At 40.1% G+C, this 26,667-nt stretch overlaps 2 protein-coding genes across 3 annotated transcripts in view; one reads left to right on the forward strand and one right to left on the reverse strand.

The window, feature by feature from the left end:
• The window catches only part of QRFP (pyroglutamylated RFamide peptide), a 93,891-nt gene extending 87,477 nt beyond the window's left edge, over window positions 1-6,414 (forward strand). The window contains exon 2 of the mRNA XM_089669169.1: window positions 5,677-6,414. Coding sequence (XP_089525295.1) covers window positions 5,677-6,090 — 414 coding nt within the window. The 3' untranslated portion in view covers window positions 6,091-6,414. The remainder of the gene's footprint in view (window positions 1-5,676) is intronic.
• A 10,317-nt stretch (window positions 6,415-16,731) lies between these two features.
• ABL1 (ABL proto-oncogene 1, non-receptor tyrosine kinase) overlaps window positions 16,732-26,667 on the reverse strand; it is a 375,160-nt gene continuing 365,224 nt past the window's right edge. For both annotated transcript variants that reach the window (XM_089669033.1, XM_089669032.1), the window contains one exon: window positions 16,732-22,508. In XM_089669033.1, coding sequence (XP_089525159.1) covers window positions 20,866-22,508 — 1,643 coding nt within the window. In that variant the 3' untranslated portion in view covers window positions 16,732-20,865. The remainder of the gene's footprint in view (window positions 22,509-26,667) is intronic.

Here is a 26,667-nt window from a genome sequence, read left to right on the forward strand (position 1 = left end):
TTACACAGGGGTGTCAATGGTGAACTAGCAGCTTAAAGAGTTGCAGCACAACAAAGAACCCATCATATCCAGCAGCTCCTTCGGGGGTAAGCACTATCTATATATATATATATATATATATATAAACAAATTAATATCCCTAGGTCCCAAAAATGACATAAGATGATCTGGATGACACTCGGGGTTACTGCGCAAGTATCAAATGATACCATAAGTGAACACAATGTCATTTAAAATTTTTAGCAAATGCAAACCTGTGAAGAAGTCACAATTTTGTGTCCTCGTCAATCCTACTTAATCTCATCTTAATGTTACTCTAACAGTTTATGCAGTTTTTTTCTACTGCAGGCATTGCAACGTAGGAGTGAAAGGGTAATAAAACTCCCCTAAAATAAACCGCATAAGTTCACTTTGAGATTTAACATTCCTCTACATTACATAAACATCACACTAATGTGATAACATTTTGAACAGATTTTGTTCATTATTTTTTGCGACGAATATATGGGTGTATGCAAATTACATAACCTTGTGCTAGGAGAAATGACAGGAAAATGCTTTTTTTTCCAATATTTTACAATTTTTTTTCCCTAAAAAAGGAAATAAAACATATGTATCCAAATCTACTACCAATACCAAAGAGTCCTATCAGTCCTAAAGGTAGACTAAAAACAGTAGAAAGTACAATATGCATAACTGAGACATGGCAGAAATGCCCTGGGACTCAAGGGCATTTGGGAAAAAAAGGCCCAGGAACTCAAATGGTTAAAAGAAAAAAATTATCAATTAAACTCACTAGAGATTTCTGCTACTGCTTTAGACCAGCCTTTCTCAACCAGGTTGCCCAGGCACCCTGGGATGCTTTGAGGTTTCTTCAGGGAAACCTTGGCAAAAATTGCCCAAAATTTGAACACAAGCCCGCAGGTGGAACAAGCCTGTCTTTTAGTTACACAAAGCCACAGGTTTCCATTGTGCACCCTTATGACCTTCTAGCCACTGGCTTCTTGACAGCCAATGACATCAGCTGATAAGGAGTATGTCAGTTGCCTGCACAGTATCCTCGTTTGACCCTCCCCCTCTCCATCAGTTCCGGGGTGACATTAGCTCAGTGATGGAGGAAAAATGAGGGAGAAGAGAAACACTGGCATACTAGTCAGTACCAGTGTGCAAAGGTGTATTTGCTTTGGAAGAATAAATCACCTCTAATGTTGGGTGTCCTACACGTGTGGATGTTGCTGCATTGTATAAAACTATTCGAATAGTTTTTCACATTTTAGAATAGGGTGCCTCGGAACTGTACATAATTTTAAAGGGTGCCTTGACTGAAAAAAGGTTGAGAAACACGTCTTTAAAAGACAGGATGAAAGATTTAAACAAAAATACATTCAGTAGGGAAATCATACATTTTGTTTTACAGGTGTAAACATCAGACAAAAGGGGCAAAAGTGAGCTGAAAGAGGGCCAGAAGGATTTGGTTCTGAAGGACAGTTCCACAAAATAAAGGACAGTGGGGAGTTAGGAATGAGCTGAACTGCCCTGGGTTCAGTTTGAGAAAGGTTTAATGAACTTCAAAGTTTGGATACCGAGCCTGGCCAGTAAAATCAATGAGAGCTGAATCTGTCAAATCAGAAATAACCATATGTTGGGCTAATAGGCGAAGAGTTGTCAAAAATAATATGGGGGGAGGGGTCACTATCCTGAAACATGTACTGTACCAGCACAAAATAAGGTTTTTAAAAATTCAATTTGGCCAGTAACAGTGATTTTTTTTTATAGAACTGACATTTAAAAAGGTTTTAAATTGCAGACAAATTACAGTTCCCTTCTGACTTCTATTTTTAAAAAAGGCATACAGACCCCCCCCCCCAAAGGTCCCACAAAATATTTGCACACAGAACCCTCAAAAAGATCCTCCAGTTTTTTTCCCCAAAAAAGAAGCCGTTGATGAAATGTTAGTTATTTGCAATTAAAACTGCGTATTTTTACCTTTTCCAATCATTTTTGAAATTACAAATGTTTGTTTGAAACAGGTTTGAATAAGGCAAAATGGATAGTAAAATAAGTTTTGATATACATGGAATACCACGCAAAAATATAGATTAAAAAGGTTTATATAACAGGCACTTGAAGCTCCATGTCTCTGTAGCGTTACTCCCATAGGAGCCACTGGAATACTGTCCAGGTCTTCCACATATACTTTGCTCGGCAGACAGGAATATAGGCTCTTTCAAACGTTTCTCCAATAACCAGTCTAGGGGTGTTTTTTTTTTTTTTTTGAGAACTTGGATAGGGTTGAGGAAGAGGAGTGGGATACTCCAAAACAGGGCTGTCATAATGCATGGGTACCCCTGGGCAGTGCCCCATGACAATCTTGCATTACATCATACTTGCCAACTGTCCAAGATTTGCCGAGACAGTCAAGCTTTTTACTAAGCTGTTCCATGATGGTTCGGGCAGTATCCCCGAACCTGTACTGTGTATCCTGACTCCCTGTGTACTGTGCCCTTCTGCCTATTCCAAAAAGCCCCCGTAATGTGCACTGTGTGTTGATTAGCCTTTGATTTGTAGCATGTTTTCTGTTTAAAAGCTATGTCACTGCTTGAATCAAAGTGGACTTCAGGTTTAAGAAAGTAGTAAAAAGTAGTATCAATTCCAGGGGTAGTAGTAGTAGCAACATTTTTTAGAGCCCCAGAGCAGTGACCCTTTAAAAGTAGACCAGGTGGATAAAGCTCTTTGGAACACCAGCTGGTGTTTCCTTGGCTGGACCTTCAGCTGACTTCCTAGCACCAGAGGGGGTTAAATAGCACACAGTCTCTAATATCCTTTAGGAATGTCTGTACTCACAAGGCCCAAGAGCAGCTGGATGCCTTCCTCCATGATACCAGACCAGATGGAAAGTAAAGAATAGAAAAAAGATGGCACAAAGGTTTATCAATGGGTAACTTCTCGAGTGCCAGGTCAAGTACATCATTGCCTTTTCCCTATTAATATGTAGATTGCATATATTGTAGTCAACGGTCAGAGATTTTGTCAGATTTGGCCTGTCTTGGAGAATGCTAATCAGTTTCTTGTGAAGCATGATCCAAGAGAGTTTTGTTTTTAGAGGCGGTTAGTTGAACAACTTTTTGCTGCCAAAAAAATAAAGAATATTAAAGTCTGGGTATATGTAGGGATATCTGCAATCCGTTTGTTCAGGAGTGCTGTTCTTGCATTCTTAGGGAATTTAGAATCTGTTGAAGAGTGAACATACGTAGACCAGAACCATTGAACCCTGGTCCATCATATGTGGAACATGGTGAATTCCTGCCTGCATCCTTGGAAGTAAGGGTAATGCTGAGGAATAGATCTTAGCAAGTCTTAAGGGGACTAAATACCATCAGGACAGAACTGTATAGTGTGCCACGACCAGGGTTGTGTTCAGGATACCTTTATGAATCCTTCTGTCCATTTAGTGCAGTCTTCGTCAGGTATTTCTAAACTAGGTATTTCTATGCCAAATGGTGGGACAATTTGGTATATGACATCTAAAAAAACTGGTATAGTGTTGAGATGCCCCCCAGATCTGCTGATGGCAAGTGCAATGCTTTAAAGGCTCCAAAGAAAAAAAAAAGCACTTTTTTTGCCTGTAAAAAGATGTGCATTGTTTTATTTTTTTTAAAGGTGAACTTAGCCTTTAAGAGTAAAAAGCTTATAGATTGTATCCCAGAGGTGCAGTGAGTGAGATATGAATGGTCACATTATAGCTCTAAGGTTTTTTGGGGGGGAGGCCACATGAGGATATCTATGGGTTGTGGAAGCCCCGCTTGCGATTCAAGTATAAGTCATTCAGGTTTTTAAGAGGCAGCATATATTTGGGATTGTTTGGTCAGTTGTTCTGCATCAGGTGGGATAAACTCAAGCCTCCAGATAACTTATGGCATATAGTGGTGGTTTGAGGGACACCCTACAGCCTCTAGATCCACAGATTCATCTCAAGATGCAGGACTGAGATTTCTTTAAATATGAAGAGGGGATGTAGATAGGCAGTGTGCAATGATTAATTAGTTTTAATCAGCTGGTGTATTCTCAGTGCTCTGATGACAAAAGCTGCAGTGTCTGCATTACTGTACAAGTGATCAACCCTTAACTTGGCCATTGATGGATCTTTTTTTTTTTTTTCCTTTTTCTGATCAGCCAGACAGCTGATCAAAAGATGAACTAATTCTGCCATCGACATATTTGAGATGGATGAGGCAATACTCCCAGCTGTGCTATTGTATTCTGACACTGGGGCCATAGACGGATCAAAATTCATCTGGTTCCTGCTTTACTGGCCAAATTTCAGTCCATCTATGGCCAGCTTTAGCCACCAAAAATACATAGTTACATAGCTGTCAAGGCTGAATAAACACCAGTCCATCCAGTTCAACCTGTGTGGGTGTGTGTTCATGGCAAAAACATTGTCCACATCCCCATAAACTGTCTTCGTCAAGATACCTGTCCAAATTTTTCACGCAGAGGGTGCCTAAAACTTGACTTATCTTAGAGCTGAGTTCTTCAACCAGCAGAAAATATTTTTCGAGACGTTCTGGTGATAATATGATGACAATAGACAATGCTAGGTTAGCACAGAAGAATAAAAAAAAAAGTAAAGATAAAACTGCCAGCTCAATCATTACATGCTAAAATAGATTTCTCTTCTCTTTTGATCTTGGGATTGCCCCTCATTGTGTGTTCTACCTGACACCTATCAAATACACAGGAAGTGTGGAGAATTGCTCTTACACCCTGTTCTGTCTGATAAAGTCCTCAAACCAAAATCTTTAAAAAAAAAAAAAATTCTCTGGAGTTTGGCTTTAAGGTTTAGGAAACTATTAAGCCAAAGTCCAGACCTCAATGATGAGATTAAGACCTAAAATAAATATCACCGACCAACCAGGACAGAAGTCCCACAAGAGTCTTTTAAGTAGCAGAATTTGAATTGTACTTCTGCAAAGAAGCTCAATACTTTTCCTATGATCTTATCTTAGTCTGATGTATCTTATTTAGTCTATGAGCGCCGTGATACTTAAAGGATCACCTTTCATAACATGTTACAGTGTTAACGTATTAATGGGCTGCCAGCTGCGATCCCCGTTGTGAGAGCTAGCAGGGGATCTTCTCTGCCCGCCCGGCCATGTCACTCATTTGCAGTATTCTGTGAATGAGAACACTACATGTTCGGGCAGCCTTTGGGGCTGTCGGCTTGTAATTCTCAATGAAGCTGTGGAGCACCGTGGTCGTTTATTAAGTTTTCCTGTCAGTAAATTTTTGCTTGCCCGTACAAAATGTTGGAAACATTTGCTCTCACTTCTTGCTGACAACACTTCACCAGATAGGAGGTAAGAGAAATCTACAAAAGGGACAAATATGGAAAAAAAAAATCTGACAGGTTTTTGACATTTCCTTACTAAAAAAAAAAAAAAAAGTATTTTATTCCTGTTAGAGAATTCCCCTTACTTTCTGTCTGGGAAAATGCTGTCAGCAGGATGGAGATAAATCTGTTCTATGGCGTCCTAGATAGCAAAAAAACTATCAGGGGTTCGAACCCTTCTTTACTCTATCCCAAAGTAAAAATGTTTTGGCTGCACATACACTTTACTCTCCAATTACTGCTGGAGATCTGTTGTAATGGTGATCTACTGTCTTATCTCCTAGATGAAGGGTGCTAGCGGACTGTCTCTCCTGCTCCTTATGATACTTGGATCTAGCTTTGGCTTACAAGAAAGCTTGGAGGATGGTGAACCTTGGGAGAAGATTCAGTTGTGGAAAATAATTACTGACAGGGATGAGAACATCCCAGCATCTCTTCTACATCTTGCAAACCTAAGAGATAAGAAATCAACAGACCCAACGTCACTGTTCAGCGTAGCCAAGGAACTCCAAGGTTTTGGGAAAGAAAGAGCAGGCTTCAGGTTTAGGTTTGGTAGGAGAGACGAAGGGAATGACGTTGATGACTTTGAACCACAAATTGACAAACGAGTAGGCACAGCCCTTGGATCACTGGCTGAAGAGTTGAACGGTTACAATAGAAAGAAAGGTGGCTTCAGTTTCCGATTTGGAAGGCGATAGATCAAAACATTTCATCGAGTCTACGTGCCAATCTCTCTAATCATTTTATATCTCCTGTTCCCCAAGTATAAAAAAAGCCACAGGCAAGGCTTCTTCCTTTAAGCTGTTGAAAGTGCTGTACAAATACATTCCTGATTCTGTAGCACACTTCCATCCATTAAAGCAAACATTTGCAGAATCCATTTTCAAACAAGTCAATGAAATCTTCCTGCTATACAAGTGGGAGAGTAATGAATCAATTATGCCTAAGACTCCTCCAAACTCGGTGTTTCTTTTATCAGCTGGGTATGGAAAAATATTAAAAGTTTGAAAAGAGAGCTGAAATTTTTCTTTCTACCTAGTGGCTCATGATTATTTCAACCATTAAAATATCTGCTAAAGAGACTTCGAAAACTGGGTTTTAAAAATGTATCATTAAACTGAGTTTTTATTTTGTACAACAAACTATTAAAAAAGAAAAAAAAACTTGTGTACATTGTACCTTTAAATATATGGTAGTGTCTGTTACAGCAAATCAAAAATGTGTCAAGTTGTTTAATTTATTTTCTCTAGTTTCTAAGTAACATGGATCCATGAGCACCTTCATTATCTGGCACTTAGCCTAAGCAGCAGGAGGTCAACCACAGGTCACTTATGGAAGGTGGTTAGTCCTCTAAAAGAAATCCATCTATATTCAACTTTTTGGTGGCCTGCATCTTAAAACCCTGCTGCATTACTGCTTCCCATCCACTGCAGGTATATCACTTTTTCTGGGTGTATGAATACCTGGCTTATACCTAATTGCAGGCTGTACTATAAGGCAGGAAGAATCATTGCATTGCACGATCTGGAGTCAAGCTCCAAGGCCAGTAGCTGTACCAGCTGAGAGATTCACGAGTAGTTAGCTAATACACACATACTCCTGCTTAGTGGATGACGCAGGCTCATCCGAGGCAAGGGGTCCAACCACTAGCTGGTCCTCACCAGAGCTTCTCAAGGGGAAGATGGGTTTCACCGAGTGCTAATGCCAGGTTGTAGCCCTCAGGATTACCCTAGGAGGAAAAGCACAAGTGTCAAGGTAGAGGATGAAGCAGATAAGGAACAAGCAGAAGCGTAGCAGATAAACCAGACACTGCAGAGGCCCAGATTCAGATCTGGACCCTGATACTGCATGTGGCAGGGTGAGCAGGGATTGGACCTGCCCAAGTGGTACAGGTATTTAAATCTTGCAGGTGGGTTAAATACGTGCAGCAGCCATGGAGCAGTGATGCCGTGCCACTCTAAGACATAGGCCAGAGAAAACTAAGTATAGATGCACTTCTTTTAAAGGGATAATAGCCTCCTTTTATAGGTGACAGGTCACGGTAAAGCAGTCCATTCATTTTAAAGGGGGTGGCAGCTCAATGCACTAAAAACTGCTCCTTACTTAAAAGACCTCATGCACATTGGATGTTTAGCCTTGGTGCATGAGGCTCCGGCGTTTATGTTCTGGTGGAAGGTACAGGCGCACCATCCAAGTGCCACTGCTACTGGATTGCTGCTAAACGCCCAATGTGCATGAGGCCTTACAGATATTTATACAGTGCAGGCAATTTATGCAGTTCTTAACTTACTTTAGATTCACATTTGTCCCTGATCTCAGAAAGCTTTCAATCTAAGATCCCTATCACACATGCATACATACTCACACAAACACACATACTAGGACCAATCTGGAAAGGAACCATTTACCCTACCGGTATGTCTATGGAGTGTGAGAGGAAAACAGAGTACACAGAGGAGATCCATGTAGGCACAGGGAGAACATACAAGCTCCACACAGATAGTGTTTATGACCAGAACATGAAGCTGGGACACCAGTGCTGCAAAGGAGACGTGCTAACCATTACACCACTGTGCCACCTACTGTCCCACTGGCAGCATTTTCAGTAATAAAGCACCACAAGTGTGGTGCAGAGAATGTTGCCTTTTTGTAGTAAGGGATGTTGGTAGAGCAGCATGGGACCCCTTTTTGCCATGAAAAGCCTTTGCAGACATTAATACCTGTAACACTCAGCTTAAGTATAGGATTTCTGCAGCTTGCGACACACAGCAAGGCTTGTATTTCTAATTGCTCGAACACTCTGCATAAAAATTGCAGAATTATACAAGTAGCACTATACAGTAATTTCAGGCAAATATCTGAATAAGGACGTCTGAAAGGAAAAGAATACCCTGTCAGTAGCCTTTTTTTCTTTACAACATAGTTAACGTATGCAGCTGACATTATAACTGCTAGAGGAATAACTTTTTTATTGAAAGTATGTGTATTTGACATCTAAATTAAAAGCAAAGTATTATTTTCCGTTTCACAGTCCTTTTGCAACCATATTTGATAAAGCTATTGAAGCTTGTATAATGTATGGCAGAAAGGTATGCATGTGTAAAAAAACTTGGATGTCAAGTTGCAAGGCCTTTCTCACGTGTCTAACAGAAACGAATACATTCAAAAACCCATTGTTAGGTGCCTTCCTACTGGAGGCCTTCGCATATTGACGACGGGATGCCTCAAGTGTTAATTAGCGGAGCGTAACTGTACTTATATCTGAATTGATAAGTATAGCTCAGCTTGACCCATGTCCATGACATAAGTGCATTAGAGGCAGGTGGATGCTGAGTGCCGCTACGCTGAATGGGTTTGCCAAACCCCTTCTAGCGGGAGTCTAGGGGGAGTCGACAGCTCCCATTGTACAGCACAATGGTAAACAGTGTGTTAGACAAAGTTGCCTGAGTGCAAAGTGCTTGATACTTTCCCCCTAACAGCTTGCCTTTGAATTATGTCATTCCATCAAATGCAAGAAACTGCTGAGTATAAATTACACACCTATTTCTCTGCTCTTTTACCCATGAACAACAAGTATACTTAATGCTACATTATAATCTCCTCATGGTTTGTGGTAATGTTGATATCAATAAAGGGGTTAGAGCTTTTAGTAAATTGGAACTGGAATTACAACCAATTAGAGGCAAGTGAGCTGTATGCATACAAGTACATTACACACTAGATCTATTTTTGCCATATACTGAGCATACTATATCTATCGCGAGTATGTCAGTGCCGTCAAAACCCCTTCTAAGGCTTTGAATGTGCATGTGAGTGGAAAAAAAAACCCCAACTATTACATGGTCCACAGTAACTAGATTCTATCTTCTACGCTTTTGTGTTGCAATGGGCAGCAAGATAGATTTCAGATAAAAGTTCTTATTATTTCATGTTTCATCTCAAGTGTAATGGTGTCTTAAATGTATCAACCTTGGACAGCAGCCAGATTTTCCCTTGTTTTCAACAGGAACATGAAAGGAAAGATTGGAGTGGTTGCTTCAGCAACAGAAATATTTCATCACCGTCATGTGTGAGGCATTTAGAGAAACCATGTTCCTAACTGTTAGGGTGGCCAACATTAATACTTAAAATAGATGAATTAGCCAATTAAAAAAAGCACTACGGAAGTGCTAAAGTGATCCTGTGGCCCAGGTTAAGGACATTGAAGTTTACATATTCTAAATAAGCAGTAAATGAGCATGGAACAAGCTTTCATTGACTTGCGCAGTCTTTAAAGTTCACAGAAACACCAAAGTCATCCAAATTAGCACTCATAGCAGTTCAGTAGTTCTTCTCCCCCTACTCAGAGCACCTTCGTTGTTTTTACATTAAAGGCTACTGGGTCACTGCTGGGTGGTGAGCTGAGGTGTACAATAATGGTACTCTGTCATCGTAAGCCTGAAGGAAAAAAATGGCAGCCGAAGGTCATCTTCTCTAGTTACTATCTTTACCCTTATTCAGGGGCTCACAGCGCTGGCCCACCCTTAGTCTAACTCCTGATCCATGCAAAGCTAAAAGGCAGACATCAACAGTGTGTACTAGTAAGATTCAAAGAGACATTGGAAGTGAAACTATCAAATAAAGCGATGTTAACAGTATTGATGGAATGGAGTAACAGAAGTGCTCAAAAACACACCTATAGGTTCCCTTTATGGGTCACTACATGTCTGAAGGCTTTATCAGAGGAAAGGGACCCAGTCCAGATTGACCGATCAAGCAGAGATCACGCAATCAAGTACCTAGATCTTCAGGCATGTGGTAAGTGTTGGACGGAATCTGGAGGAGTCAGTCAGAAGGCAGAACCCTTGATCTGTGCAAGTGTCCCAGTTTGGTGTGTTGGAGGACTGCGGCATACTAGAATGCCATAATAATACATTAATTTAACTAAATTTGATAGCACTTTTTTCATCCGACAGGTTAAAATGTTAAACAGCAAAGATATCCTGCGCTAAAAGTGTCACAAATAATCAAAACAAAGAAATCAGAAAAAATCCAATAGAAGAAAGCAGCACTCACTTTATCAACACATACCATTACAAAGTAAATTCACCAAAATAAATTTGTTAATACATAAACCAAGTGAATCCAATATAATAAAGTGCATACAACAAGCTCACATCATAATAAATAAATCCACAATTCATATAAAGTGCACTCAAATAATGGATAATTATTAGTTATCACACATGGCTGGAGATCTCCCTTAAGGCATAGTGTAAGCTGCAATATCTGGAATACCTAAACCCTCAAGCAATCTAAGTTATTCTACACCAGGTGGTTACTTGGATTGATTCTCCTTGCGAGCATATTGTCTCATATTTGCTGCGAGATCCCAGACCAGAGATGAGCTGTGACCCATCTATCCATCGAGGGTTCTCCCTCTTACGCAATGTTAGACCTTCTTTTTATAGAGGTCATAGATTCTGGTAAAAGGCTCTAATATCCCTCTTGGTGGCGCACACTTGGGAGAATACTGGAGGCACAAGTATTTCCAGATGCACACATAGAGCACCTTGATCTTTCCAGCACTTGACTGCGATTGACTTGCACTTTCTATGAACTTTTTGACATTATTTATCCATTGAGTGCACTTTTTATGAACTGTGGATTTATTTAGTGATTTAATCATTATGATGTAAGCTGTTTCATGCATTTTATTATATTAGATTCACTTGGTGTATGTATTACAACGCAACACTTTTTTTTTGGTGGGTTAAAATGTTAAACCTTAAACACCAAGATAACATGAACAGGCAGTATGCCTGAGCTGAACATGACATTTCCAAGTAAACAGGACTTACACCCCGGTCACATCAAACCTGACTTAGAAATCGTGCGACTTACAGTGAAGTTGCATGATTTCTAAGTCAGGTGACATGCCAATTTCAGGTGCAATTTGCAAGACATCTGACACAGATGTCTATGAAAATCGCACCAAAAGTAGTGCATGTTCTACTTTAGAAATCGGTGCGGCTCTAACCAAGTCGGAACCACACCGATATGACAGCTGTAATTGCGGACAATGAGGTATGGCATGCAAAGTCGCATCCAGTGTGACTGGGGTACAGGGGCAGACTGACAACTCATGGGGCCCCCGGGCAATAGGGGATCATGGGGCCCCTGTATTCTTGCCCAAACTCAAAAAAGCCTATGAAAAAGGTACCAGGGGCATCTCATGGGGCCCCCTACTGACCCCGAGTTTCCAAATGGTCAGTCCGCCCCTGGTCAGAGGTCCTACACTCCCATAGGACAGTGAGAGAATGAAAACTCCTCCTACCATCTTTGACCAGTGCTCTGCTGGACACTGATAGAAGTCACAAGACTGCTCTAACTGCTGATGAGAAAAGGTATTTAGCAGTTTATATTTACTAAAAAAATTACACTTCCATGTTGTGTGTACTGTGGGAGACCAGATATAGTGCATGCCGGGTCTTGGGTTTAGTAACACTTTAAGAACGCCATTGGTCAGTAATTCCTACCACTGAATGTCCCACAATGCACTGCTTGAGCTATCATTGGCCAAGGTCACTTTGGCCGATGTTGGTTCATGGTGAAGGTGTAGTCCTCATACTATAAATGGCTGTTTTCCCAGCAGGCTTTTGCCAGTGAGCTGGTGGATTTTGTGGGAGGGACAGCTGGAATTTGTTGCAGTGCCCGAGTTTCCAAATGGTCAGTCCGCCCCTGCTGGGGTATGTGTATGTCAGGGCAAAATAAAAAACAAATATGCTGTACATCACTGCAATACATACACGTATCCCATGATTTATCCCTCTGAATACCCAGTAAGGGCAGTAAATTACCTGATGTCCCAGAAATGCACTCCCACTCCTGAGTGGTATCAGTCCTGTCCTGTTGTCTTTTGCTAAGCTGCTCAAACCTTCCCCTTATGCTACTCTCTGCAATACAGACACTAATCATTCTGTAGTTTCAAGGTACAATATAAACTAGGAGAGCTAATTAGAGTCCTTGAGATGACACAGAAACTGTGTACAGGACAGCTCTCTATTTCTTTCAGTTTTTTGTACTTTTTGAATAGATATGATAAAATGCTTTCAATTATATATTAAACAGACCAAAAGGTAGCAAATAGGATAATTTAACTGCAGGGGTTTACATACATTTCCACCAATCTTTAACACTACACAATTTCCAGATGTATGTTAAGAATGTAGGACTGTCCCTGAAAAAAAAGCATGGTTGTTAACAATAGATCTTTTATCGTCATTCACATTATAAACTGCCTTCCACCATCTGCTGCCTATTAGCCCTAAAAGCAGTACTAAATTGGTCTGCATCCACATAGATGTTAGAATTTTAAATCACTCTTCCTAAACGTCCAGTGCTGAAAACACCTTAATGTGTTTCTAAAGCTTGCTGAGTACAAGGCCAATGAGTGATTCCCAAATGCCACAATTAATGATGGCCAATCTTAAGACTCCCACTATTCAGGCATATAGTAATGTGACAGCAGCCGAACATTTGTGAATAGCTGGATAGCTAGATAAGATTGCAAACCGCTTTCTAGACCGTATGGTACTTTTGTTAAATTACCAGTTTGGGAACTAAACCTAACCTATATTCTTACACAGCGGCCAATTACACAAAGCTGGTGACACCACAAGGAATAAAGGGGGTGAGCGAGCCTGCTGGCAGGAGCATGTCACATTAGTGACCTGTTGGGAGATTACACAGCTATCAGCAAATACTCCATTTTGACACCTGCCTTCCATTAACCATCGTATTCCCGCAAGTACTAAAATCAATGAAGCAGGAATACAAGGCAAGATATTCCATGACACTGCAGGGTTAATTTTCTTTTCAGATCTGTCTATCAGACTATTCCTAGGAGAGCAGCAGTGATCCGCTAAAGACTTTCAAAAAGCCTGGGCCAATGATTAGACATGACAAGTACTGACCGCATCCAGAATGAAAGAGTTAATGTAATTATATCAAATGTCAATCTTGTCTCTCGTTACTCACTAACCCCCCCTTCTACCTCCCTCTCTGGTAAAGGCAGACTCTAAGGCCTCTTCCCAACATCATGGGAAAATATAGATCTTTCAGGTTGATTAAGCTGTAAGGGAATGTCTTTGCATTTCAGTGCCTCATTTCAAATACCCTCACACCTACCTTGCAAAGTCAACAGGCGCAGGATCAATAGTACACACTGATACACGCTGTCCGCTTTGTGATGGGCAGGGATTTGTATTTGCTTGTTTTTCTGCCGATCTGCAATCAAGTAAATGATAATTCTCTTGGGCAGCATTTTATTTTTTTTTTAAAGCATCACAGCACAATGTCAACATACAAAAGACACTTACGCGCACATTACCAACTTTTTACAATTCTGTATTGGCTTTTTTTTTTTTTACTTTTATTTGAAATACTGTATGTTTTTCTACAGTGATTGTGCAATATCAGAATTGCAGCAGAGAGTATTATAAGGCTGGCTTCACGCCTGTCTGCTTCAATGCGTTGCGTTAATGTGCATTATGACAGGAGTTAATGTTCATTGTGTTAGGGCAGGCCATTCAATTGAGTGGGCTGCAGACGAATCAGAGAGAAGAGAAACATTAGCGGTATTTTTTGCCACGTACCACAACACATGGTGGTGTGTTACAGTGCCTTGTGGTACCAATAAAAGTTAACAAACCCCTTTATTTAGAGGGTTCCATTTAAAATGTATGGCACTGGAATGCACATAAAGCCAACACAAAAGTATGAAGCAAGCCTCAAGGAATGTACGACCTCAACTAGGAGTGATTTGGGCAACATTTCCCGGTAGTGGAGATCTTCAGTTTTGCTCATGGAGCTGCTTCAACAATATAAAAACAAAAAGTTATATTTTTTTTCTTATTTAAAGGGTGTATTTGGGTAGTCTTGTTTATTTTATCTGGTATATTTTTTTCTTTTTTGTGTATTTGATTGTGATTTCTGTATTGGTGCATTCAATTTTGTTTCTCTTTTATCATTCTCAGTTTTCCTTTCTGGAAGAAAAAAAAAAAAAAAGGAAAAATAAAGCTAATAAAGGAGCCATTTGTTGGCTCTTCAACATGCCCAAGATAGTTGAAAATTGTTACTGTAAATCCCACAAGTCACGTACAGCCCATTGTGCCCTAATAACACCCAAACACCACCTTAGTTTTGCCTTCCCCATACATTTCAATAAAATGGTGGAAGTTTTTCATATTTTCCAGCTTTCACCAATACCTTATATGAGCTTCAGGACAGTCTGGATAGTCAGATAAGCATGGCACAGGGATGAATATTCTCTCTACCTCCACTTGACAGCATTCAGGTCTGATGACTGGCCCTTTGGGAACCAGCTCAGCGAGGCCATGTTCAAGACACATTCAGTTCAAAATAATTTAGGAGAAAACATCAACAGCGTCATTCTCCTAGCCAGCAATTTTTTTTCTGTGGCTTATATTAACACACCAAACTCAAGAGAGCTAAATAGATGGCCTCAGGTGCAGATATGGAGTCTAGTTAGTATGGACCCCTATTTAATGGACAGGTCAGCGAAACCAATGACTGCAAGTTATTAGTTTAGCAAAATCACAGCTTTGTATGTTACAGTCTTTTAGTGTAAAGTGACACAAAGATTTCTGATTGCTAGAAAATGATTAAACCCTCAAAAGCTTTTCTCCATTTATGGAAGTAGACAGGCGCATTTAGGGTGACTTCCCTGCAAGGTGTGTATTATGTATCCATTTTGCAGTCACAAAGATTGGCAAGGCAAATGACAATGACATAGTGCTGATAATACTGCTTCAGCATGGTCTTAAAAGGATATCTTGGGCAGGACAGTGGTTAAGTGGTTAGCACTTCCTCCTGGCAGCACTAGGCTTGTCGGTTCAAATCCCAATCACGCAACTACCTGCCTGGAGTTTGCATATTCTCCCTGTGCCTGTGTGAGTTTCCTCCAGGTACTCTGGTTTCCACGTACACTTCAAAGACAAACTGGTAGATAAATTAGCTTCTGTCTAAATTGGCCCTAGTATGTGTATGTAAAAATGTGAGTTAGGGACCTTAGATTGTAAGCTCCTTGAGGGCAGGGACTGATGTGAATGTACAATATATATATATAAAACATGAGTAAATTGACAACACTATATACACTCACCGGCCACTTTTAGGTACACCTTACTAGTGCCAAGAAAATATCCTCCACAACATTAGACCACCACCAGCCTGAAGCTTTGATACAAGGCAGGATGGATCCATGCTTTCATGTTGTTTACGACAAATTCTGACTCTACCATCTGAATATCAAGGCAACCAGTCTGCCCATTCTCCTCTGACCTCTGACATCAATAAGGCATTTTCATCCACACAACTGCTGCTAAATGAACATTTTCTCTTTTTCGGACCATTCTCTGTAAACTCTAGAGATGGTTATGCGTGAAAATCCCAGAAAATCAGCAGTTTTTGAAATACTCAGACCAATCTGTCTGGCACCAACAACCATGCCACTTTCAAAGTCACTTAAATTCCCAATCTTACCCATTCTGATGCTCGGTTTGAACTTCGGCAAGTCGTCATCACCACGTCTAGATGCCTAAATGCATTGAGTTGCTACCATGTGATTGGTTGATTAGCAATTTGTGTTACCAAGCAATTGAACAGGTGTACCTAATAAAGTGGCAGGTGAGTGTAAGTATCTGAAATAAAAACAATTATCCTTTAATGCAAACCTGATGGCTGATAGTTTAGTTACCTGGGCTTTAGCTTGCTCATGTAACCAATGCTACCCTACATTTGTCAATTAGTCTTTAAGGCACTGGTTTAGATACAAGAGTCTGAGTAGAGATGAGGTCCCATACCAGTGTTTGCAAAGTCCAAAATTCTTTATTACATCATAAACCGAAGTATACACAGAACAGAATATCTCCTTTATCAGGGTTGAAGATTATTTCTGTAAAAGATGGCAGACTCAGGAAGGGTAAAAAAGGGTTCTGGGTTGGGATTTTCTCCATCTCGTAAAGCAGGCTTCAACAGCTGGTTGGGCCATGGGTTGTGAAACATGCGCCTGACTTTGAGAACCATCAGACGTAGTTTCTTTGCATGGGGAGGTTCGTAGCTCTTTCCTATGCACAGGGGTCATTGGAGGCCTCACCTGGGAAGGAACAAATTGCTTAGACTTCCAATGTAAAGTATGTAATATTTGAGGAAACCATAAATTTATTAAAGCCATGCTGAAAAGAATATTTTTCAGCGATCAAAATATACTAAGTATTGTAGTATTTTGCATCAGAAGCCACAAGGTCCTCATAATGAAAAGCAAAGACACAAGACACTTTTGTATGTAAATGGCTTGTATTTTCAAAGTTGTAGAACTGCCACAAAGATGGCATTACAGAAACATACAGGAAAAAATTTTATGTACAGAAGTGACATCATAGACACGCTAGTGACACGTGTAAGCCAAGGGGTATACACCCCAGAGGTGTATATGCATATATATAAAGCCGTACCTTGTTGCCCTTTCTTGCTGAAGGACAGGACACCCACTTCACATATTAGGTTCAGTGCTGCATTCATCCAACCACATCACTACTGACAAGGGTATATTGTGGGGTTAAACGTCTGTGCCTTTCCATCCAGCTAGTGTTTGGAGAGAAATGACTGTCTTGCCTAATTAGAATCATGCCTTAAGGTCCAAGTTGCTCAAGATGACACTTGTGCACAGTGCTGAGATCCATGAATCAACTAATTATTTCTCAGCAGTCAGTAAAACTGCCACTTGAGCATAATGGGGTGATTTTATGAAACAAGGGATATAAAAATTAATATATTTTTGTGTAAGCATCTATCTTTATAAATATGTACCACCTTAATGAGTGTTGCATAAGCTCCAAAACCACATGGCTAGCAAGAGAAAAACGTAAAGGCTACTTAGCATTACTAGGGTATTAGAGAATATAAACCTTTTAAAGTAGTGTCAAGGTAAACATATGATTTCTGTTTAGGATCTTGAATGCCAGGACTCTACCAGGGAGAATATCCTCAACCATGGCAGAGCTGTGCCAACCTGAGTTTTGCTAGTGTTGTCACTTGCTGAACCATGAAGTCCATATATTCCACTGGTAGTGGTGCTGCTCTTCTTTGATTTGCACTGCATTGTGGATTATATAAAGGTTAAATAGTAATTACTACAGCAGTGACAAGGGGATAAATGGAAAGATTTTACTATTGGGGTCCCAGATCAAATCTATCTCACCTTGCCAAAAAAATCAGTTTTAGGTGGGTCTGTTTTATTTATTTTTTTTACCATCTCAGCTGCAAGTAGACTGGATTCCTCCTTAATGTTTCATATACACAATCCTAAAAAAAAATTGTGCTAATCCTGGTATGTAAAACTAGAATACACAAAGCCAAGGGAACATTTTCACAGAGACAGAAAATGGTGTGTTTGCCTAAATAAGTATGCATTCATTTTAATTCTTTTTATATGGTTTAAAATGAGGATATGGTATAAGTAATCTAATTGTCAACATTTTCAGAGGGGCTTTCAGCTGAAGTAAATAGAAAAGCTGTGAGCAAGCATACAAGTTCATTAACCATATGGGTAGATTTTGAATAAACAATTGTAGAATAGTGGGAAAGGTTTACAGACTCTTTGAATATAGACACGTATATCTTAGGGAATATTACTGTCCATTGAGAGGGTGACCTTGAAGGAATGCATTGATCACATGGCGGGCTATTGTCACCCAACAATTACTAAAAAATTCTGTACTGATGGCAGCTAACCTTACATCTGTTTAAGTTATCTCTTGATAACTGTTACATAAAAAAATGTTCAACAAAAATAAAACACAGGAATGGTATGGAATCATTACTTTCCCCCATGAAATAAACATTTAAAGTGTATCTCCAGTCAACACTGTTCTAGTGTATCAAACAAAAAAGAAAGACCTGGCTGGAGTTACACATTGATTATTAAAAGCTACCATTTCGCACCATATGGTATGTTTAGGAGGAAGAAAATCTGAGCTATAGTCTGTGTGAAGTGACAATTACACAACACTGCAAAAATCAAATGTATAACATGCAAGGTGTAAATTTAATGGAGCAACACAATCAAACTTTTAGTGAGCTGGAAAAAAACAAAGATTGCTTAATAAAACACAGCAAAGAAAATATTGCATATGCTTTTATGATGTCATGATATTGTGAGGGGCCCCACTAATTACTGTGCCAAGGAGGTCTGGATTATTACATCAACTAGAAAACCCATTAAGGTCTTTGACATAGAAGGGGCTACATTGACACCAATCAGCTGTCATTTTTCTTTTGCCTAACAACTCATGTCATTGATCTAAATACTTCCCAATAAATCCTTAATCTAATGCCAATGAAAATTAAGGGGGGGCTGAAGGTTGGCTACCCAACTACTCAAGTGGAAGGTGCCTAAACAGTACCTGGATCTCAGCACTTGTGCTCTGGAAATAAAGCTGGTGATTTCCTGTCTACAAGAAAATGTCATGTGAAAATTCCAACCTGTACTGGGGGTAAAAATGCATGCTTAGAAAAGAACTGACAGAGTGCAACTGCTGAATGCTCCGGCCAGTGTAGCCTTGGCTCCTTGCAAAACCGGGAAGGAGCAGATTGATTTGTATATGCCACCAGCCCAAACCCCTCAAAAAGTTGTTCAGGAGGACAATATTGGAAGAACGTCACTGATTTAATTTAATTTCTGAACCCCTCAGTTATAATCATTTGGCAGTGCCTAACTCCTCAACAACACTAAGTGACCAGAAAGGCCAGAAGCAACCTCCAGTACAGTAGATGATAGGCACAGATGTCCTGTCCTTGGGCCTGAGCTGCCCCAGCCAAGCACATGGCTGACAGCCTGACGGCCAACTCCAAAACACCCCACTGCATTTGAGGCACTTTTTCCGTATCAGTGCCAAATATTCTTTGTAATGAGGAAGGCATCTGTGTGTGCACATTTAACTTTATATTTATAGATATAAAATTGTATATCCTTGTAAAGGAGAAAAAAAAAATAAAACCACGATCTGGAATTTTATACAGAAAAATTTAAAATTACTGTAAACGTCTAAAAGGAAAAGGGGAGAGAGATACAATGATTGCATGATCATAAAATATAATACAAAAAAAGTAAAACATTAAGTGGGAGGCACCGAATGTTTTTTTTTTTCTTTTCTTCTTTAGAAATACAGGTACAACTAGAATGTGAGACATAAAAGGCTTCAAGTGGACTTTTCACCAATGAATACTGGAGGCACATATTTTGGGAGTGGAGTCAATACTGAGGCTAACAAGTTAATTGGGTATTAGTGACATCACAGAGGCTTAAGGCACTTTGCATCATTAGTTTCTAGGCACCTGAATAAGGATCAACCCACAAACTGGCCAGCTTCAACACTCTGTTGATGAGTTCCCATGAAACGTCACATTCCCTGCAATTATGTGTGCTCTTGGCTCCTAATACCAAGCTATATCCATTCTCAAATGTTCAAACTATGTATTTTCTTAAAAATTTAATTTGACAAAGTTAGGCAAATCCGTGCTCACATTTTAGCAGTATACTATAAATATAGGCAGCCCCCACCTAGCCATTTCAACTTTTTTTTTTTGGTTTTAAAAATATAAAGAAAATAGGAATTGCACTTTAAAGTAAAAAAAATAAAACAACAAGAAAACAGTCTTCACCAATAAACACACAGAGGTGGCTTTTACATACAATCACTGCTAAGATTCTGTGCCACCAATTTGATGTGCATGTGCTGCATGTGCTAGAAACACTTGCATTACCGAACACTTTGAATATTGCTTAAAGAGGAGCTAAAAACAGCTACTCCAATAGAACGGTTTAGATTACTACTGAACTGAAACATGGAATGCTACAGTGTCCTTTTTTATGTGCTCAAATTTTAGGTCGAATGTTTGGAATGTTTTTTGGGATCTGTGCATTGTGTGTGCACAGAGCAGGCCAAAATAACCATCCCCCTTTATCTTCTGATGTTCTATATCAGATGAGGCAGTGGCAATCAGGAAGTAGCAGTGTTAGACAATGGCATTGGTTCTGCTTTACAATACTACCTGCATATAAGTCCCACACAGGTTCCAGTATTGTGAAAAATTAAAGACTTTAACAAAAAAAGAAACCTGTAGACCTCTAAGGTCCGTGTCAGAGAGAACTGCAGTCTCTTGAGTAGAATGAAAAAAAGGGGTGTGCTCATTTAAGGAAAGGTGTGCATCTGTATTGCCAAATGGCACGATGGGCCTCAATATCCCCAATCCAAAATTCAGATGCATAGCACTTTTTTCAGGCACCAGTATTAAAGCAAACCATGACAACCTTGCTTGGCCCCAAGGGACGAGAAAGGGTTGAGGCTTAATCATTTGTGCCCTGATGTCCTCCATTCTCAGCTTGGATTTAAAACCCTGAATTTCAAATGCTACCTCTGGACCACATCACTGATCTCTTTTACAGAGGCAAGCAGCTTGCTAAAGTCCTGAGGTGTGGCAGGTCCTCCTCCAGTGGAGGCAGCAGCGGGGCAGATTTGAAGATCTCGAAGACTGTTCTCCAGCTTGCTCATTGCTTCTCTGAAAGCAAACTTGTTCCTCATTTGTTGAATAGAGTCCACGTAACTGGTACAGAAAGCATGCAGGTTTTTGGCAGCCTCGAGTACAGTACTGTGGCTAGCCATTTGTTCAGAGTTACGGTTGATGGCAGCTCGAAGACATTCTGTGCTCTCCAATAAAGTCTCCTTTGTGACTGTTCCACTCAGCAGTTTCTCTGGAGGTTGGCGGGTTTTCCGTAAAGAAACTCTTGTAGAAAGAAGGGGAATAAAAGCAGTAGAAGATGAGGAAGACAATGCTGGTTGCTGTGTTTGATCTACTGCTCCTCCAATGCCTGCCTGAGATCCAGCTCGTTTCTCAGATGGTTGGGGTTTGGTGTTGGATATTAATACTGTCTTCTTGGCACTGTCAGTCACAGCAGTGCTTATTTTTAAATGATCCTCGCTCTGGTTTGTCAGTTTGTGCTTTGTTTCACTTGTGCTAGAATCATGGCTTGGGCTCTGTGAGGAAAGTTTTGTGGATTTACCCAAGTTGGAAGAGCTGACGGAAGACAATGATGAGGCTGGGCTGGAAAGTGGTAGGGGCGGGCTAGGTTTGACCTTCAATAGTTTCATTTTGTCCTTGGTGGTGGTTTCAGTTGGCTTTAGTCTCCGGAGACGAAGATCTGCTTCAGTTTTACCTGGACCTGTTGGTTGTCTGGTTAAGGAAACTAGGTCCGTGCCAGTTTTGATGTTTCCTGTCTCCTCTTTTTGTAATGCAGAGGAGGAAGGACCACCAGGTTTTCTACGTGGCAATCTTGGAGTCAGACTGGGTGGACTAGATTCTGGACTTGGTTCTGGGTCTTTAAACACTTCATCCATTGTCTCCTCACCTTTTTTGGGCAAACGAGGAGGTGGTGTGACAGCCCCTCTGGGACATGTAAAGTCTGGTTTGCTTTCATTGCCCCGCTTTCGAGGCAGAGCAGGTTTTTCTGCTTTTTGGCTGCTTCCAGAACTAGACACATCCAACATACACCTGGATGATGACATTTCTCTAGGGAGGGTGACTGACCTCCACTCCATATCTTTTGACCCAGGAGGCATACAGGATGCAGAAGAGGATCTTTGAAATCGTTTGCCTGTGTTGCCGTTGCCATCATCTTCTCCTGGTGTTGGCTGCCGACCTACAACAGTGCTAGACTTTTTCCACTGTGAGGGCATAAAACCGCTGCTTCCTTGCACTGATCCATTAGTCATTGCCATCCCATTACTTGGGAATTTTAGCGCATCAAGGTCGCCTCCAAAACTGGCATCTCTGTTTTCTCCCTCTAAGCACCTTTGTTCCATTTCACGAAAGGAGCTACTGCGTTTGGGTGGGGTAGGAGCTGTCTTTTTCTTCCTTTTAATCAAAGTGCTGAACAGGTTGGCTCTTTTCTGACTGGGAAACAAACGGTCATCTTCTGTAGCGCCACCATCTGTAGCTCCACCTCTTTCCTTACGAGGCAGAAGGGGAGAAACAGCTGGCTCATTTTCCAAAACATCTGAAAAAAACAGATACAAATATTAGAGGCTGTGAAGACAACTGCCCTGTGCAAATTCTTACAATGTTATTGTAAAGTTTATGAGAAAAATGGATCAAAGCTAAGGCTCAGCAACACTTAAAAAGTAGCAATATCCTAAAATTCAAAGACAAGTGCAGATTTTCAAACAAAAAACACATTCATACTCATCAAGGTGGATGCAGCATTCGTCCAATACTGTATCTGTCCCCCGCCACTTTAATAACAGAGAACTGATCAAAGACCACTGATCGCTCTGCTCTTGGTCTTCAGTGAGCAGAGAGTGGTGACTGTAAGTCACGAAATCCTGCTCTACCTCGCCAGTGTTCACTGGGGCCCCAGGCTGTGCAGATGGCGGGAGCAGCTGGCTCAGGCTCTCCACAGTGCATGAAGAGGCTAAGCCAGCTACCAGTCAGGCATCTGGATGGATCCTGACATTATTGCAGCCTGGACTGGCTCTATCCCGGTGTCGGCTGAATCTGGGTCACAGGAGTGCAGAACTATGTGCACTACTATGATTGATAGAAGAAATATAGACAAAATAGCTTTGCCAATACTTCTCCTTTCAGTGCAGGTAGTAAATGTCGACTCCTGAAATTTCATACATTTATTAGGGACCACAGTCATATGAGCACTCCACTTTCTATTAAGAATGAATAGGCCACCATCCTTGACATTTAAGAGTGATAGGTACTTTAATTGGCTTTCCAATGAAAAGGGACAGTTTACAAGTGTTTGTGTGATATTTCAAGTGATTTACCATACTTGAGCACTTCCTGGAGCAGTTGGGTGGATTATTAATCTTGAATAAGCAGTAGCCAGCTTAAAGTAGAACTATAGGCAAAACGTTTTTTTTTTTTCCATTCTAGATAGTGTAAGGGAAAGTTATAACCCCTGTCAAATTTGTTTTTTTGGCCATCTGTACTCCATTGCAGAAATTTCCGTTCACTTCCTGTACCATAGTAAAACAGGAAGTGATAGAAAATCCCTGCAAATTACGGGAATTCTTTAGGGATCCCAGAACTAATGTCCCCCATTGGAAGATTTCCCCTCTATTACTTTTCTAGGGGTAACCCAAAATTTGTGATTTTCTTTTACTTTCAATAATAATGGTAAGCAGAAAAATAGAGAGGGTGAATCTCACTAATGAGGGACACAGACAGCAATAGAAACAGACAGGTGATCTAAACCCTTTGCACTCTATCCAAAACTTAAAAAAAAAAAAGTTTTGTGTTTAGTTATACCTTAACAAAACCTAGTTAGAAATTCTCTGTCAATTATCAAAAAAAGTTTTACTGACTGAGTGTACAAATTATTTCTAGAACGTATCAGAAGGAGAAATAGTTCAAGTTAATAGGTGAACACTTTAACAGCTACAAGCATTTGGCTATTATACCAAGACCAGGCAGTAGTCAGAAAGTATGGTCACATTTGACATTCTGACCTGCATAAGACCATTGTATAGATAGGAAAATAAAAGGCTGTTTTCCATGCATTTAATGTGTATGTCTGGATGAAAAAATTTTGTACATCTCTGCAAAAATGCACATTTCTTTATGTTTTAGATATGAAAATACTGAGAGATACCCGTTTAACTGTCAGACATCCAATGAGCTCCTAACTTCCTGTAGTGAGCTGACAACACTACCTATACTGCACTGATATCCCAAGCAATAATATTAGCCCCATAGTGCTACAGACACCCCCCCTCTCTATAGCAAAAGGGGGAGGTGTTCTGTAGCTCAGCAGAAGAGAAATGGGCAAGGCTGACAACACTGCTTCGGATGTTATTACAGTTGAGGCAATGTTGTCAGGTAACTATAAAAGGTAGATGTTCACTGGATTTCTGGCAGGATGAACTAACTTTTCTCTGTACTTGCAGTGTTTTTAAAAAGACAAAACATAGGAACATATGCATATATAGCAGAGATGTACTGAATATTTTTTCTTTTTTTTCCTTTGCCCAGACATACACTTTACAGTAGAACTTTAGTCAGAAAATTAAGTTCTGCTTCTTCACTTCAGGCTGGCACTTTTTGCAGGTATAGCTATGTAAAACATTAAAAAATAAGTGCCAATACTGTTTAAAATCAAGCACAACACTGTCTCACCCTGCTCTGCAAATGATCAGTTGTTCTACTTCACTGTCTAATCACAGGCTGAGGGCAGAGAGGGGACCTAGTTAACCTCCTTGGCGGTATTCCCGAGTGTAGCTCGGGGTAAAGTTTCAGTACCACAAGCGGTAACCCCGAGCTACACTCGGGCTTACCATGCGGCGTTGCTCAGGGATTCCCTGCAGCGCTTACCTTGTCCTTCGCTCCCACGATGCGTCCCCTGCTGAGTCCCCGGCTATCTCCTCCGGCCGATGCCGGCATCCGGCTTCCGTTTTCTGGTCCCTGCGAGCATCGGGACGTACGGGGGCCGGAACAGCGGCAAATTAAAACATTTTTTTAAACTGTCATTTTCTTAGAAATGAATTTGACATAGTAAAACATTACTGTATCAAACCATTTTACATACATTTTGTCCCGAGTGCTTTTGTCCTGTGCCCTGCTTGCATTTTGACTGTTCTTTCTGCCTGGAAACTTAGAAAAGTCCATGGCGTCCAAAAAGCGTCCCTTTTGGTCAAAAGTGGGGTTTAGACCGGCTAGAGAACAGCGATAGTAAATCAGAACCACTTGCAGAATTGAGTGACAATGATTTGTGGGGAAATTCCTCATCAGACACTGAAAACGATTTTGCTCAGCGATGTGCAAACTTGGTGCTATATTTAAAATTTCTGTGTTTTTGGTTTGATTATATTATTGAATTAAATTTATTATTATATTATTATTTTTATGATTATTTATTCAATTATAATTTATGATTTTGTGTTTCAAGTTTTGTCCTACCCAGAATGTTTACTAGACTCTTGTTTAGACAGATTTCAGTGAGTTATTCCTAAAAATTACAGGCCTACAATAAAAAAAATACATATTTCCATGCAAAAAAATGTACCACTTTGAGCACAGAAATATGGACATAATCATACCACTAGGGAGGTTAACAATGAAGAAAAGGCAGGTCACCAACCGAGCTCTGCTGTATGGCAGGGCTGCAAATCTCAGGAATAGATAGAAATAAAAATTCTTTGGAAGGTGAAATAACACTCATATGTATTTAAAGTGTGCATTTAGCTATAGGTAGTGCACGTTAGTCACATTCAACTGGACTTGTTCTGCAATGTTGAAGATGTTTTGCTGCTTACTCCAACAGCTTTCTGAGCACTGCTTTGTGCAGAGTCCATGTTCAACATCCTTTTTGGCCTTGAAATGGAAAATTAACAAACATCTTCAATATCAGAGAATAAGTATAACTTCTACTAGCTAAATTATGATCTGTATGATTAACAGTATTCAAGACTGTTTGCTTTGAGTTCAGCAGCGAGCAACTCCTAAAAAGGAACAATGTACAAGGAGAGGTTCAAAAGTTTGATTATTTTTGCAGTGGTTTCTCACTAAGGTCTTACTAAAATATTTTCCTAAGAAGCATTTTAATTGCTACTAAAAAAAAAATGCATTGTCTTTGGTTGTCATGGGGATAAGAAGTGAAGGCTCAAGTTGTCATGATCCCTAACTGAATCTTGCTTTTCAAAAGAACAAAAACAATGAGCACACTCTTCAGAAGAATAATTCTCATACAACTGAAGTTATACTGTCATGCTCCAATCATGAAAATGAGAACAAGAATAATATACTTTTGAATGGGACATTTGGTGTCCAAGGTTGAGGCAACGTAATAATAGAATCACCAAAAAGTTAAATTAACTTCTTCAGTACTAGTCTGTAATACTGTTTCAGTACCAGGTCATTTTATCAGTGCTGTGATAGCTTGACAACTACTCCATCATGGAACACTATCCAAATGAAATTTAGATAAATCATGCAAGAAAAGTACGAAAACATCTGCAATTACTCCTTTATGGAAAGCAGGCACCCGAGGTGAAAGATTAAAAATAACCTCAAAACCTTGGGATCCAGTGATCTGGAATTAATAAACAAATGACTCATTCATACATTCGTCCAGGGTTTCTCAACCTTGTTTCAGTCAAGGCACCCTTTAAATTATGGACAGTCCCGGGACACCCTTTAAAATCATGGAC

Source organism: Staurois parvus, unplaced genomic scaffold, assembly GCF_062004578.1.
Source record: "Staurois parvus isolate SC_StPar_1 unplaced genomic scaffold, SC_StPar_1.0 ptg000068l, whole genome shotgun sequence".
Lineage (NCBI taxonomy): Eukaryota > Metazoa > Chordata > Amphibia > Anura > Ranidae > Staurois > Staurois parvus.